This window comes from Thalia democratica, unplaced genomic scaffold (assembly GCF_965202585.1).
Source record: "Thalia democratica unplaced genomic scaffold, ktThaDemo2.hap1.1 HAP1_SCAFFOLD_106, whole genome shotgun sequence".
In the NCBI taxonomy this organism is placed as follows: domain Eukaryota; kingdom Metazoa; phylum Chordata; class Thaliacea; order Salpida; family Salpidae; genus Thalia; species Thalia democratica.
This window is the reverse complement of record NW_028139269.1, coordinates 55233-71601: the sequence shown is the minus strand read 5'-3', so window position 1 is coordinate 71601 and position 16369 is coordinate 55233. Positions and strand designations below refer to the sequence as shown.

General features: G+C 23.4%; 1 protein-coding gene across 1 annotated transcript; it reads left to right on the top strand.

Moving 5' to 3' along the window:
* Nucleotides 1-1816: 1816 nt before the first annotated feature.
* Nucleotides 1817-14789, top strand: LOC145845643 (monocarboxylate transporter 4-like). Its single transcript, XM_082952767.1, has 11 exons — nucleotides 1817-1963; nucleotides 2603-2706; nucleotides 3048-3191; nucleotides 5604-5699; nucleotides 5830-6049; nucleotides 6317-6455; nucleotides 8678-8778; nucleotides 9593-9716; nucleotides 11712-11838; nucleotides 12134-12225; nucleotides 14435-14789. Exons 1-11 carry the CDS (start codon nucleotides 1833-1835, stop codon nucleotides 14564-14566), a joined length of 1410 nt encoding a protein of 469 aa, XP_082808893.1. The 5' UTR covers nucleotides 1817-1832; the 3' UTR covers nucleotides 14567-14789.
* Nucleotides 14790-16369: the final 1580 nt, after the last annotated feature.

Here is a 16369-nt window from a genome sequence, read left to right as displayed (position 1 = left end):
ATAAAAATATGCTACTTTTAATTGTGCACAACACCACAAGGAAATTAAGAAATGTCAGATTTTAATTATTTGTTGGTAAACTTAATAAATTCACGGATTTTTTTAGTATAAAAGTTTAATTTCAGTACAAAAGCTTTGATTTTACTTGAGAATACTTCAATAAGTAATGTAATTTTATTCGAACTATAGCTTACTTAAATGTTTAAAAAAATTATTTTGAAAAATAACAAAAACACTTAACTATTCCATACCTAGTTATTTCGCAACTTGGAAAAAAATATCAAATCTAATTAGTTTTGCACATAATCCATAAACGTAAGATAAATTTCTTTAAAGTAAAATTTTGCAGCTTTAAAAAGTATAAGAACATAAATTATAACTATATTTAGATTTTGTATTAGTTTTTCATAGTTATATTTGTAAAACTAAATTATGTATTTCAGTTTCCTTTTTTAAACTGTTTTACGTAAACTATATAAATTTAAACACTTTCTTATTTCAATATAACTTTTTATATAAAAATAGACTATAATAGTTTGGTATTTTTTAGAGGTCAATTAAACTCATTTCTTCTATAATAAACGGTTACAACAAAAAAAAAATAGTATGAAGGATTAAGACCGCATGATTATTCGAACGAAAAATTTAAATCAGTTTACTTCAGTGACCACTGTGACTTTCATGACTGCCGTTGTGTTTGATGTTTACTCTTTTTTTTTTCTTTAAAGTATCTAAAATAAATGTTTTATTATTATTACGAGGTCAACTATGTTGGTTTAGTAACAAAGTTTTAAAACACATAGTTTCAAAGCTTCATACTTATTTATCCTAATTTAATATAATGCATCTTCAATATAAACAGTTGAAATCTACTGGCCCTAAATATAAAAGTTAAGATTAAAATCAAAGTTGATTTATTATTACTTTGATTCTAAAAAAAGGAAGTTTTTCTATATATTTATAGTGTATTTTAAAGTAATATTAATGCTTGAATAGATTAGGTAATTATATAAACACAAGAACTTTTTAGATTACGGTTAGGAATAACATTGCACCTGTGTATCAATAAAATAATATTGTGCGTTCGTTTACTAAAAGCTAAAGCTTTTTATTTTAATATAATTGTTATTAAGTTTCAATTAAAACGCAAACTAAGTTCTACAATAAGCCTTATTAGTATTTTATACTTCTACTATCTTTTACAAGTTAATAACATGTTTGTGTTTTAAAACTTGCTGTCCTACAAATTGTGAAATAAAAATATATAAAGGGTAGCATAAATAATTAAAGCAGGAAATATTAGACTTTTTGAAGTATACGTAGTTGCAATGTAGAAAAAAAAAACTAAAAAAGAACTAAAAATTTAACTAACATAGGATTTTAATAGGTTTTTAATAATGTTTTCATCAAAGTGTTTTGAATATACAACCATGCTATGCGATACACAATGAAAGCTCGCCTAAAGGCACTTAATTCTCTCATCTCTTCTAATTCTATAAAAATATATATATTTATTTTACTTTTTATCTTCTTGTAAATACGAGAAAAAAGATTTTAGATCTATTAAACTGTGAGCAGACGCCAAGAATGTCAGACTTTAATGTTTTTAACACAGTAACATTAAAATTTCTAGTTTTAAGTTGAACATTATTCACGAAAACACAAAAAAAATCTGTTATTTAACATAATTTTGTAAAACTTTACAAATACTGCTTTATTTTAACTAAAAGTAATTTAAATTCATAACACAGACTTTACGTATCGATTTAATTAAAAAGCTCAGTAGAATTATTTTAAACTTGTGTTTAGATTTTGAAATACAGCAAAACATTATGGATCAAAACAAGCGGTCGAACAAAATCGAATGTATCAGTACAACAACAAAAAATGAAACAAGTTGCAGAGGATACATTGTTGTGTTGTGTGGATTTGTCATTAATTTCCTAACACTTGGTGCAAGCAAGTAAGTTATATTCATGAGCAAATCTGAGTTCAATAATTATTTAACTACTTTTTCTTTAAACTACTGCAATCGTAATTTTTGTGATACTTGTTTGATACAATGTTTGAATAAAATCAAATAATTACTACTAGACATTTCTAACATTTAATGTATCGGCAAAAAGACGTTTCTAAAAAAAAAAGAAGCTTTAGTTGAATATATTTTGAGGTTAAACGAAAATTTATTAGTTTTTTTTAATACTTTAGATATTTTTTAAGTACTTATAATAAAAATTGTAACAAATTAGTTTTAAAAAAAGTATAAAATTTAACTTTTCATAAAATAAAATTTTGATAATGTTATTAGGTCAAGGCTTTTAAATATCTATAAATAGTTTGTTTTTAGCATTTAAAAAAAACTTCTCTTTGTAAAACTAATTCAAAAAAATACTATTAAAAAGTCAATAAGACTTCGAAAAATAGCACACTTATTTAAGTTTTAAGCTCTATATTTTTATACATAATAGTTTAAACCGCTAAAGACGATTATTATAACAAAAAAACACATTGTTATTGAAAAGTCTAAATATTTGAAAAATGTAATGGTAAAGTATTAGGTAATACCAAACTTTTGAACTAATGAATACTTTTGTTTTTAAAGAGTTCAATCAGTGTATTTGAAGTATTTAATGAAAGAACTTGGAACTTCAAATACAGGAGCCACATCAGTCATATCTCTCATGATCCTTGGAATGTCTATTTCTGGTTTCTTATAAAACTTACATTTTGACGTTTTTAAAACATTTTTTATGCATAAGATTTGTTTTACAACCCCTTAGATTGGATATAAACAGTAAAGAAAGACATGAGTTTTCTATTTGCTTTGTTTTTTAGGTTTATCTTATACTACAATTAAAAGTTTGTTGATTATAATTTAGTATTCAAATTTGAAAATATAAAAATAAAAAACTTCCTAGCTATAAATCTAAAATTAAATAAATATTACAATAAAACTAAGAAAAAAGATTAATTCTCTAAACTTTAATATAAAATTTTAGACTACAAAAAAAAGTTAGCTATTCATCAACAGTTTTTTATTTTCGTAGGTTTGTTATCAATTCCAGTTTTCAAAAAGTTTGGACTACGAAAAGCTGTCATGACTTCTTCCTTTTTTGTTTCTTGCTCAATATTTGCTTCGTCTTTTGTTTATTCATTTCCTCTTTTCATTATAACATTTGGATTTGTAGCAGGTATGTATTTATACTAATTTTTAAGTTATTACTTGTATATATTATTTTAAAACCGTATATTTCTACAACATATAATGCATCTTATAAAACTGTAAAACTGTTGCAAAGTTTATTTAAAACTTAAATAAAAGTTAAGGCACTTTTGTTTAAAAAAATATTTTTAAAGTTTTACAAGTTTTAAAGAAAGTTTTAGACATTTTTTTTGAATACTAAGATTTTGTAAACTAAAATTTTTAATACGGCCCTTTATCCATTTATTTATCAGTCATGAGAATTTTATAGCGAGTATTAGTGTCACTCTAGCTACCACGAAGCTTAAAGTTTGATATACATTTAAATTTAAACCTGCTTTTTAATTTTCTGTAAAAAATTTTTACAACTTGTTAAAACCTCTTCTAAAAAGTTTATTTTATTTTTTCATCTGTAGCTCATTATAATTTTGATTAAGTTGGGTATTAAATCTTTTTTGAGATCTTTTTGCGTATCCAGGTCCTTGAACAAAAAAAATTAAACAATTTTTCGTTTTTGTTCAATAAACCACTAAAAGTGAATTTAGAGTATTTAGTTTAAAAAACTTTTATTATTGTTAATTATAAAATATTTTTTATTCAATTTTATTCTATAAGACTGACGATGTTTCGCTGCAAAAAAAATATGAACACCTCTTTTAAGCGTGTGAAGATTCACGTACATTATAATAAAGTCTGCATATTTGTGTACCGAAAACTTGTAGTCTAATGATCTAACTTGCTTGATCAAAATTTATGTTAACTTTAATGTAATTATATCACGCACATGTAAATCTAAGCATTGGCTTTGATAGATTTTTGCAAAGTTTTATTTAGGTTTTAAATAAAAACTATGTCACAATACTAAAAGATCATCTCATTGAATTTTATATTTGTTGTTTTAGTTGTTTATCTTTGTTTTATATAAGCTTCTTCAAAAAATTCTTTTTTTTTTAATAACTTTTATAATACTAAACAATTAGAGTATATTATTTTGGAATATCATTGTTAACTCAACTTTTATTTTCTGCATTTTAACACACGCAACTTTTTTACCTAATCACTAAGATGTAGTAATAAAACTAATAAATTATCTTAATGGAAAAACTTATAATTTTTATTCTACCTTTAACACCTCTTATAATACTTAAACCTTATTACATATTACGTTTCATATTACACATTTAGTTTGTTTAATACCATTTATTAAAATTTTAGTACTAAACCGTCATCATTTAAAAAGTTTAAATGTTTGAAAACCTACTTGTATGGTTTGAAAAAATATTTTTATTAAAAATATCGAAGATAAACTAAGGAAAAATGATCACTTTAACTGCCTTGAAATTTTTTTTTAAAAACATTCAGTCATAAATAACAACATAATTTAAACCTACCATATCTGATATATAATTGTTGTTTAATGATTATACTGCGTCTCTCTGACCTTTTATTATTCTTGAGACAAAAAAAACAAAGTAAAGTATCATCATTTAAAATAACTTTAATGCCTTATAAAATAGCATTTACTATGGTGTACTAAATTTTAATATTAAAATATTTCGTTATTCTTCATATGTATAAGAGTTTGGGACAAATTCAAATAAATATATAAGAAAACTCCGACTTGTAGATTATTTTTTTGTTTTTCTACGTTTTATTATATAAAATAAATTTTAAAGTCGTTTTAAACAAAAAAATTATATATAATGACTTAAATCTTGATGATTAACATGTTTAAAAAAATGGTTTAAGCCAACAGTTAATGAAGATGAATTATGCCATATTTAAGTCCCTTATTCTATTATCATATTTAAGAATATAATAACTCTATTATACTTAATAAATTATTAAACTGTTGAACAACATGTGACCTAATATTTCAAAACTATAGTTTTAAATGTTAATTTTTGTTTATTCTTTTAAACTTAAGTTTAAGCGACTGCAGTATGTATTGTTTTATGTTGGAACTAGTTAGTGAAGTAAAAGCTCTTACAAAACTAATAAACTTTAAAAGTATCTTACAGCCATTTAGATAACTTGATTTTAAAACATTTCTTATTCTTTAGTAACTATGAGTTATTTTTGTTTGAGGATTTGCAAACTTGTTGAATATAAACAAAACAGAAGTTTATGAAATTATGTGTAAAAATTTTATTAAAATAAAAAATTCTGTACGTTAGTTGAAGAAAATTCTAGAAATTTTCTTAGCTTTCATGCACTTAAAATTTTCTTCTAGGCTTTTTGCAAAACCAACAGGAAAACTAAAGTGTTACAATTATTAGTAAAAAACTCGTATAAACAAAAAAAAATACAATTACCAGAATTAATGTTTAGGACATTATTTACTAAAAGTGTTCTAGCTAATATGTTTTACGAATTAGTTAAAGTTTTGCTATTTTCCCAGGTCTTGGGTTTGGAATATGCTTTATTGCAGCGCCAGTTATTATTGCGAAACATTTTACAAAAAGAAGAAGTATTGCAACCAACATATCCAGCATTGGTTAGATTAAATACTTAACTGAAGAGAACTTTTACAAAACTTAAATTTATTAAATTACTACAAAACTCACCTAACTACTGTTCTTAAAAACAAACGTTTTTTTTTGTAATTTACGAATTCAACTTTTCAGGTTCCTCGGTCGGAACAGTAGTAATGTCTCCGGTTGCAACTTTCCTAATTGAAAAATATTCTTTTCGAAGCTACTTAATCATGTTATCTGTGTTAAATTTAAGCATGGTGGTAGCTGGCGCTCTGATGAAATCACCGACTGTGAAATTGAATCTATCAAAAGAAGAGAATTTAAGTTCATTGCAACCAATAGAAAACAAGTCGTTTGAAGGGAGGAAAAGGTACTTGAATTTAAAAGCAGTCTCAAAAGTTGTAGTACTTTGATGTTTATTGAACGATAAAAAAAGCGCTGAACGATAAAGAATAATAGATGAGTATTACATTTAATAATTTATTATAACTTATTGATTTTATATAGTTATTTTAAAATGAATTATTGTACTCTTTCTGTAAATAAAACAAAATAAAACTTAAACTATATAATTTTTTTTATGTTACATGTTACGGAAATACTCATATAAATCAATCAAAACTTATATAAATAACAGATCAGAATGTCGTTTATCACCTCAATTGAGAGAATTTTTAACAAACAAAGTATTTTGGGTTTTCGTAATTGGTACATCACTGCAGTTTGGTGCAGTTACAATTAGCACGTTATTCATTCACTCATTTGCTGAAAAAGAGGTTTGTATTTTGTATTTCTAAAAAAATAAAACGTTTAATGAAATTATCATGTAGTTAGTAGAATATAATAATTATATTAAATGAAAAATGTTATAGCTAAAAAAACTGTTTATAACAAAACGCTACAAATTTTTTAGTTTTATTTTTTGTTGCTAAGAGTCATTAATCAAAAGTAATAGTAAGTAAATGTTTATAAAAGCTTCGGAATAAAAAACAAAGTTTTGGCATTATTCATTTCGTTATATAAGCTATAACTTTTTTTTATTATTGTTATGTTTATCTAATAGAAAATACTCAAAATGTTTGCAGCATACTTCAAAGTATACATGGCTTTTGTAATAAGATTTTAGTTTGTTTTAATGCTAACCATTCTGATTTAACCCTGTGTCAGTATTAATAAAAATATTGTTTATGACCAACGTTGTACAGGCTTATAAACCACAAAAGACAAAAAACAATTTCGCACATGTATTCAATATAAACAACAAACTTACAAAAATATTTTACAATAATTTCATTTTGATTGATTTTGAATTTGTAAAGTAAAAACAAGTTCCGTCATGTATTAACAAAACAATTTAGTATTCGACTATGTGGTATTTTAATTACAGTTTTAATTTAATACATTTACTTTTGTTTAACAATACAGATAAAATGAGCTTGTTAAAATTAACTTTAGCTTATTAAAGTAATAACTAACAAATATTTCAAAAATTGTAAGCAGTTGTAGTTTTAAAAAAATCGCTATTAAGCTTTATAAAACTTTTATTATAAAACTCTATCAACAATAGAAAAATATAAAACAGAGAACTTAACACATACTACTTGTTTAAATTAAACAAGTTATAGTTTTTACCATTAGAATAATAATGTTAAACCTTTTACTATTCTAACATAAAATAATTAGTAGTTATTAATTCAAATACACTTTTTAACTGATTTTTTTTTTGCAAAGTTCAGTTAAATTTCTCTAATGATTTTTCAAAAATTATTTTTTTACATTTAAGTTAGACATCGTAACCAAATGCAAGCATTGTTATCTTACAAACAGATATTATAAAAGTTTTGCAAAAGTTGCTGTTTAAGCTAACATGCTTTTAATACAATAAATATGTAGATTGTACTTAGATATATTAAATTTATTTGGCAACATTCCTTTGAACATTGGTTAGTACGAGAATTATGAGTGTTTCATTAAAATTATTCTAAAATGTCCGAAAATTTTTACTTAAACACTAAAATTAATTTACAATAGTTCAAATCATAGTTATTATCATTTTATAAATCAATTTACTAACTTTTACTGTTTTAATATAACCAAAAAGTATTACAAATTCAAAAATACTTTTTACACTTACTTTCTCGTGAACTTAACTTAATTTTTTTAAATGTTATTTCAAACCTTTATGCTAACTTACAAACAAATATCATAAAGTTTTAAGCAAAATTTTTCTATCATTTTACACACTTTAGACAACAAATGCTTAAAATTGTGGTTAGATATTTGAAATTTAGCTGGTAATAGTCTGTGAACAGTGGTTGAATGTTGCGTAAAAATTATTAATCAAATTTCCGCATATTTTTAATAAACCAATGGAAGCTTATTCATTTGAGTCATTAAAATTCTGTCATGTAAGAACGTGAAAAAACCGAGCAATTTCTTTTAACTACACGTGTACAAAAGTGAAGTATTTAAATAGTATAATTTAACTATAATTTAAAAAGTAATTTAGCCATCATTTTTTAAGTTTTAGAAAAAACCGAGAAAGTTTACCTCTTTTAAGTGAATAAAAATTAGTTTTTTACCTAGTACAATAAAGTCATTTGTCAAAATTTCTATAAGCTAGTAAAATTTAAGGTTCTTTATTTTCTACAATTGTTAGATACTATACTGTGTTACCTCTTTTTTACTTTTTAGCAATACCATTTTACACTAGTTTCACGTTAAAAACTGTAATACTTTTGTTATTTTGAAAATTTAAAGATAAAATTACTTTAAATTAGAAAAAATTAATTAGAATTCTTTCATAGAAAAATTTCACTTTGTTTTTGTAATTTTTTTTATCAATTTGACATAATACATGAAATAATAAAACGTTTTATATGATAAAAAATAACAAAAATAAATAGTTACAAATTTAGATCAAATAGAAACTGAAATAAAAACATAACATTGCATGAGATAAAATTAAAAGTTGGTAATCTTTTTTAATTTTTACAAGATCGGAATACCAGCAATAAATGCAGCGCTAATAATTTCTACTCAATCTGGAATTGAAATCGCTTCCAGGTTTATCTTTGGATTTCTTGGAGATGTTAAAAGGTTAAGTTTGTTTAACAACATTTATTTTGTTGATAATGTTTATATATATATTAATAATACTTAAACATAACATTTTGCAAATAAAATCAAGTTATTTGTTAAAGGTTATTTTAGCTTTCAAAGTTTTTAAGATCGATGATTTCAAAAGTAGTACAAATTTATCTATGTAAAACTTTTTTTTTATAATTAGAGTCTTTTCTTTATAAATTATAATGCATTTAAAGACGTATTTAAAAATTTCAATTAAGAAAACAATAAAATATTTTGTAAACAAATGTCCTGACTTATAAATTTATTTTTTGCAAATCTATTACTAAAAATTCATAATAAGATATATCGCTTTAGCGTCTAAGCAAATTTAATATATGTTTTATTGTAGTGCGAGTTTTTATCTTTATAAAAATATTAGAATTATTTGTAACAAGCTAACGTTCAAATTTTACATATAAACGAATGTTTTTTATTTTAGTTGGGTGAACTTGTAATAAAGTGATTTAAACTACAAGTATTACTCTAATCTGATTTAAAGAAAATTGGGTTAAACATATTTTTACAACATTTAATATCAAAGTTCATCATTTGCACTTCAAAAGACCTTATTTATTGAATACATATTTATTAACATTCAGTTAGTTGTAAATAATTAATCCAATTTTTTACTTTAAAAAGATATTGAAAGTTTAAAAAATCGTTTTGAAGTAAAAATATTAATTTAATTATACACGTGGCTACCAACATTAAAACTTACCATGTGAAAGTTTCAGATAAGAAAGTTTACCGCGCTTAAAATTTACAACTTGCTTTAACTTGACAGGATTAGCAGATTGTATCTGCTCGCTACTGCTTACTTCATGCAGCTCGTGTGCTGCGTTGCGACGCCTTTCACCACTTCTTTTACTTCTCTGATGGTCGTTCGTGCCTTTACCGGGTTATTCGAGGTTTGTTGATAAGTCAACTAGCAATATTGTATACTAAATGGGAAGATTGATTACTAGAAAGTTATTATTTCGTGTATCGCATGTGTGTGCTTAACTGTGGAGTTGTGAGTATTTTACGGTTTAAAACTTGAAGTTTAAATACAATTTTATCTCATTTACTTCAGTACAATCCTTCACAAAGAGTTTGTTCAATAACTTGTCAAGTATAAAACTTTGGTTATTGTCTTTAAAGATATTTAAAAAATAAAAAAAATTATTTGTTAAATCTAAATGTTATTATAATGCACTTAAAAAACCTTATGTTTGTTAAAACTACTTTATGAAACTTAAAGTTTTTTAACAAAACTTTCATATTTTTAACATTAAACTTATTTAGTATTAAATGTTTAGTATACTTTAAGTTTATAAAGCAATGGGTGCACAACGATTTCAATTCTGATGTTTCAAATTCTGAGTTTTTGTTAAATGTCTCTTTTAATATATTTTACAATGATAATCTTAAACTTCTGGTATATTTATTTCGTTTTTAATTAGAAATTTTTTTTTGAAATATAGCTGAAATAAAGTAAAACAACCGTCATTAAATGTTTCATAAGTACAAAACAAAAAAAAAAATTTCTCGAACAAAACATTTTTTCATTTTCAACTAGCTTAAATTAGCACTTTTTCTTTCCAAAAGCGTTCCATATAAAAAACAAAAAAGTCTGTAAATTATTTTATTTCTCACAAAACTCAAACAATTTAAGTTTTATATTTGTTGATCGATAATATTAAATATTGGAACACGTGTTAAATTTGACTATTTTAATTACTTTATGTACAAAATATGTTTTAAAACCTTGATATAAAACTAAAACCTACTTTGCTTTCAAAAAAGTTGTAATATACGAAACAGCGTTTAGTTGTTATAAATGGTAGCTAAGTTTAATTATAAGATTATTAAATAGTAAGTGCCTAAAATAGCCTCTTAGTCATTTATCTAGTAGCTACAAACCAAATCTACTCAAACTATATTGAGGTCAAGGTATAATTATATTTTCATTTAAAAAGGTTTCATTAAAAAAAAAACAATAAAAAAAATCAGTAAAAAAATTTGTAATGTATAAAAATAGCGTTTAAACGGTATAAAAAAATTTTCTTAAAAAATTAAACTTGGGAAAAAACTATTTTAATGACTATTAAGTATAACCATGTACTACTGACATAATAGATCTAAATCTATTTAAGGTTATCACTCATGATTAGTGTCAAAAGTGAATTAGTTATGATAATTTTCCTATAACGTATGAAGATAATATCCTAATCTAAATGAAGTTTAAAATTTCAACTAGCTTTCAATCCAAAAACATTTCCTCTTTTAGCAACTCTATAAAAGCAATTACAACTGTTTTTAATTGTATTTGGTTTAATTTTAAGCTTCTGTTAGTTATTTATTAATCTTATATAATCACAAACTAATAATTTTTTTTGTTTATTTAGCTTTTTATAAAACTTAATCGAATTAATAAAGTATAAAGTTACTATTTTTAACCGTATGGTTTTAATCATTGCTAAACATAGTGCAAATAAAAAAAATCAATTATACGTTTTAAACTTTCTTTATTCTCTAAAAATGTCAAAACGTTTTGAATTTTAATGAACACATTTTGATTAATTGATGTAAGTTTTAATTTTTTGGCTGGTTAAATAAATAACAAAGAAAACAAACAAAAAAGATAAAAGTTATAAACAATCTTTGTTATTTTCTTTTTTAAAAGCTCATTTTAGTTACTGCCTCCTTTGACAAAAAAAATTCTTTATTACTAGTTTTTAACCTATCTACCTTTTTGTCTCTTACTAGTTATTGCCGCTGATAGCTTAAGCATATATTGGTAAATATAAACCCTGTGCTAGTATCAGCTGCTAGTTTTTTCATTTTTATTTAAAGGTACAACTTCGACATAATTTGTAATATAAGTTTAGAATTTTTAATATAAGACAAAACAACCATAATAGGGATCAAACGGAGGTTTGTCAACAATCATATACGCGGATGTTGCCGGAATAAAAAATTACGCTTCAGCATTTGGAATCAGCTTGTTTCTGAAGGGAATTGTTGGCCTCATTGCTCCTTTGTTCGCGGGTTAGATTTATAAAAAAGTGTTTTAAATTTTGTCTATTCTGTATAAGACTAGTATAGTTTATTTAAAGTTTGTCTGAACATTACAAGGGAATGACTAATTAATTTATTACTATTTTAAGTAACTATTATTGAATAGTTTAAGATAACCTTGAAAAACTTTAACTTTATTAACTTTACACTTCACGTTATTCGACTAGCTTCTCTTTATTGTACTTGAACTTTAATCTAACAAAATACCTGCAGTATTAAAAAAAAATCAAACACTGTTTACAAAGTTATAAACGTAATATTACAGGTCAGCTAGTCGATTTGACTTTTAAGAAAAGTTCAGCATTGTGGGTTGCATCGTCGTTAATGGTGATGAGCTCTTCTTTCACTCTTGTTGCTGTTAGTTGAGTTCACAAAACTATTTAAGTATAAATTTTTGTTAGGATTTACAATATATACAAAACTACTTTTTCTATCTAACTTTTAAAATGAATCCAACTTTAATTGTTGCATTTTTCGTGCTCAAAACCAGGGGCGTGTCTAGCCATTTTTCAAAGGGTGTTCACAATTTTTTTTTCCTTTATTTTCCGCTTAAGTACGCATTTCTTAGGTATGCACTGCCAGTTAAGTACGCATTGTGCGTACTACGCAAAAAAAATCTGTGTTTAAAATTCTTTTTTCTGCTTAGAAATAATAAAAAAACATATAAGTAGTAATAGAAAAATATTGTTTTTTTTGTTTGTTATACTGTATTAAATTTGGATTAATTAAAACTAAAAGAACCAAAAAAAATTATGAACTTACAAATTGTATATCAAAATTCAAATCCGTTATTTAAAGCAAGTATATTACATTAACTTGGAAAGAGAGTCAAATCTAATTTACATAAATAATTACTTGTAGTTGTAAAATGCTTATGTTCTTTAATTTACACAGAGAAATAGTAAATAATAATAATCTTTAGAATATCTTACTTTTTTCTGTAAACAATTATTTTTATAAAGTTTGTTTTAGTTAAACTACAATATTTTTAACATACTGTATTATCTGTATAAATATAAAAACCTAAAACAAAAAACCTTACAATTAAACTTATTATATAAACCTAACTGTTTTCATGTAGTAAATTGCTTGTTCCAAAATTAAAATAAAATACCTACTTAAATAGTTAAACCTCAGCAATAAAATCAACTGACCCATTTTTTGACCAAATACTTTGACCTTTAAACAGAAAACATGGGAAGCAGATTTTAATTTTCTGATAGGGCAAGCTGTCAACCAGCTTTTTCTGTTAAACCAACTGTTGTTGATTTTTTTTACCTTGAGTTTTTTTTGCTAGGTTGATTTATTCAATTTTATATTGAAAAAGTTTGTTTCTGATTTAACTGAATATTACATTCTAAGGTTATTACATTAGCAGAAGTTAGATCCTATCTAACTGTGCAAACTATATATATAAGTTATTTATATCAGAGAAAAATTGTATTAATATATAGTCTTATATTCTATTTTATTTATATTTTTATGAGATATTCTAAACACTTTTTTAAAATTTTTAGTATAAATCATGACAGTTACAATAATATATCTTTAGTAAAAAAATAATTATTCTTAAAGATAATTTAAAATTCTTTTTATTAAACTTTATAAGCCAATTGGTTGAAACCTTGACCAAACCAATAACTTTAAAAAAAAAGTTGTTATTTCATGTTTAATCATTTTTTAAAACTTTATAAATTAAAACTTCCGACTATTTTGATTACTTTTGTTGTTATTATTCACTGTTTTATTTATAGATTAACGAATTTTTTTTTTCAGTATTAAATCATACTGGAAACTGTTATAAAAATAGATTTTGAATATTTCTAAAAATCAAGAATAAACTTTGCGGCCAACAGATAAACAAAAATAAAATATCTTAAATAATAATATTAAAATACCATTAAATGATGAAAGAATAAATTTTCAGTTGGTGTAATGGTCTAAAGATGATTTTGAAAGCTCTCTGAATTGAACTATTCAAGTTTTAAAAACTTCACACAACATTATTAATCAACTAAGTAAAATAAAACTTTAATGATTATATTTGACATTTTTTAAGTAAAATTGTACTTACTAGTAGAAAAACAATACTTAATCAAAAGTTATTTACTCTAAGTAACAACTTATAATGGGAACTAAAGCATCTTAGTAAAAAGTTTCCTAGAAAAAAAATGCTCCTTTAAAACCATTTTAACTATTATCACGTCACCATTAAAATTATATTTGAAATCTATTTCAGCTGGGCAAAAACGAGCATTTTTTGTTAAAGAAACTTTTATAATCTTTCAGTGTTATAAATTCAACATTCATCATTCAAAGTTTATCAAATAACCAAAACAAATTTAATAAACAACGTTTTTAGTGATATTCTAAAAATCTTTTTTTCTTTTTGTTTTTTTAGGGGGTTCACAGGAAACAGGAAACCAGTCAAAAAACGCCCCTGCTCTAAACTCTAAAGTTTGACAAATAAAATTGATAAATAACGTAGAATATAAAAACAATAAATGCAAGCTACAGTTATATAAATTGTTTACGTAAGACTTATTAAATGTTGAAAAATTTTCAGGCTAAAGTATTTAGTATACAACAAAGTAAGGAGCAAGAAAAAATTGAAAACAATGAAGAATGTAAGTTGAGAACTTTCAGTGATTTAAGTAACACAACAGTAGATAGCCATCTATCTGAGGAAAATTTTTGAGGTTTACAAGTTTATAGTAACACATTTTGTATGTCATTTTTATAGCTTCTATTTTTACAGCATAGTAGAATTGTATACGAATAAAAACCGTTATTTAAATTCAGTCATGTTTAAAAAGATAACAAAAATTGTGTAAACTTAATTTTTATGGAAATTTTGAACTTCATTGTTTTTCATTTTAACAAATCATTTTTATTTTATTTTATTATTTACTTTATTTTGATAACTGTTCTAAAACTTTCTTTTTTTTTTTATTTGTTTTTTACTTTTCTTGTTGGATATTTTTTTAACTATAAAAAAATTTCAATATTACTATAAAAAATGCTACTGCCTTAGAAAGTAGTTATAAAACTTTTGCTTATTTTAAAGGGTTAATAAAAGTTTATGTTCAAAAAGTACAAAACCTAAACGAAATATTTTTGGTTTACTAAACGTTTAAATTAATGTTTCTATATTTTTAATAATAATTTTTAAACAAATATCAAGCGTAATATTTTATAAAAAGTTTCGTTTGATTATATAAAGCATTAGTTTTAAATACTTAAGACATTTTTATCTATAGTAATACTCATAATACTTCGTTTGCTTTTGTATCGATTTTAATTTCCAATGTTTTATTTCAGTGGTCTTTAAAATATTGAAAATCTATGCACAATAAACTATTGGAAAATAATTTCCAAACTCACTAAATTATAACATTTTATTTTCTAAAGCACTACTTTTTGTTTAAGTTTCATAATAAATAAATTATATGTTAACAGCTGCTAAGTTATGTTGAAAATTATTTGATAAACATGAAAAAAACAAAACAAACGGCATTAAAAAAAAATAACATAAATTTTTGTGAACATTAGAGCAGTTTCTTTGCCTACTACTGTTCAGGTGCAGATCTTGATCTTGACGACAAAGTTTATAACTATTTGCCTTATTTTACAGTGTTTATAACGATTACTTCAAAAAATAGTTTTATACGTATTTATATTTTATTTATTTTTCTTTTATTGTTGTAATTTTTTGTTTTGTAAAGTTTTATTAATTTGACAACAGTTTTATTTTTACTTCTAGTTTTAATCGAGTCTGAAAAAACTAGAACACATAGAAAGTTTTAACAGAAAAAGGTTGTACTTTTGTTTGTAAATTGTTTTTTTTAAACTAAAGTACAGTTTTAGTTTTAGAAATAAAGTTGCTTTTTGAACTATTCTTAAAAAACTACAGATATAATATTAAAAATTCTAATAAATAAAAGTTTTATAAAATAATTTTTTATAGGTACCTAAAAATTTTAGTATCGCGTGAAAAGTTATTGTTCCAAACAAAAATTATTCTGCTTCTTTAATACCATTTAGTTTTTTTATTTTAAGTTGTTCTGAATTGAGTGTCTTTTTTGCTATGCTTTGTTTCTTTTTTGATATATGTTTTTCATCTTCTTATACAACTTATTTTTATCATACGAGTAAGTTTTAATTTAAGAGAGTACTTTTTAGTTTTCACAGTTTTCATAACAGAAAAAAAAAGTAAAGTAGTTGGTTTGTAGCTCGATGACTGAAAGGTCTTTCTATGCATCAGGTATTTTGATCAAATTTTTCAGTGTTTATTGTTTTTAACGTTCAATAAACTTTATTCAACATTTCAAAAAAAAAATTCAAATATATATTGAGAAAGTGTGTTTGTTGGAACAAAAATATTATTAAGCACAAATAGTTTTATTAGTCTAACTTGTAACATACTTGAATTTAATAAAACAGATCTATAAAAAAAATTTAATAATTAGCCAAATAAAATATATTATTATACAATTGATAC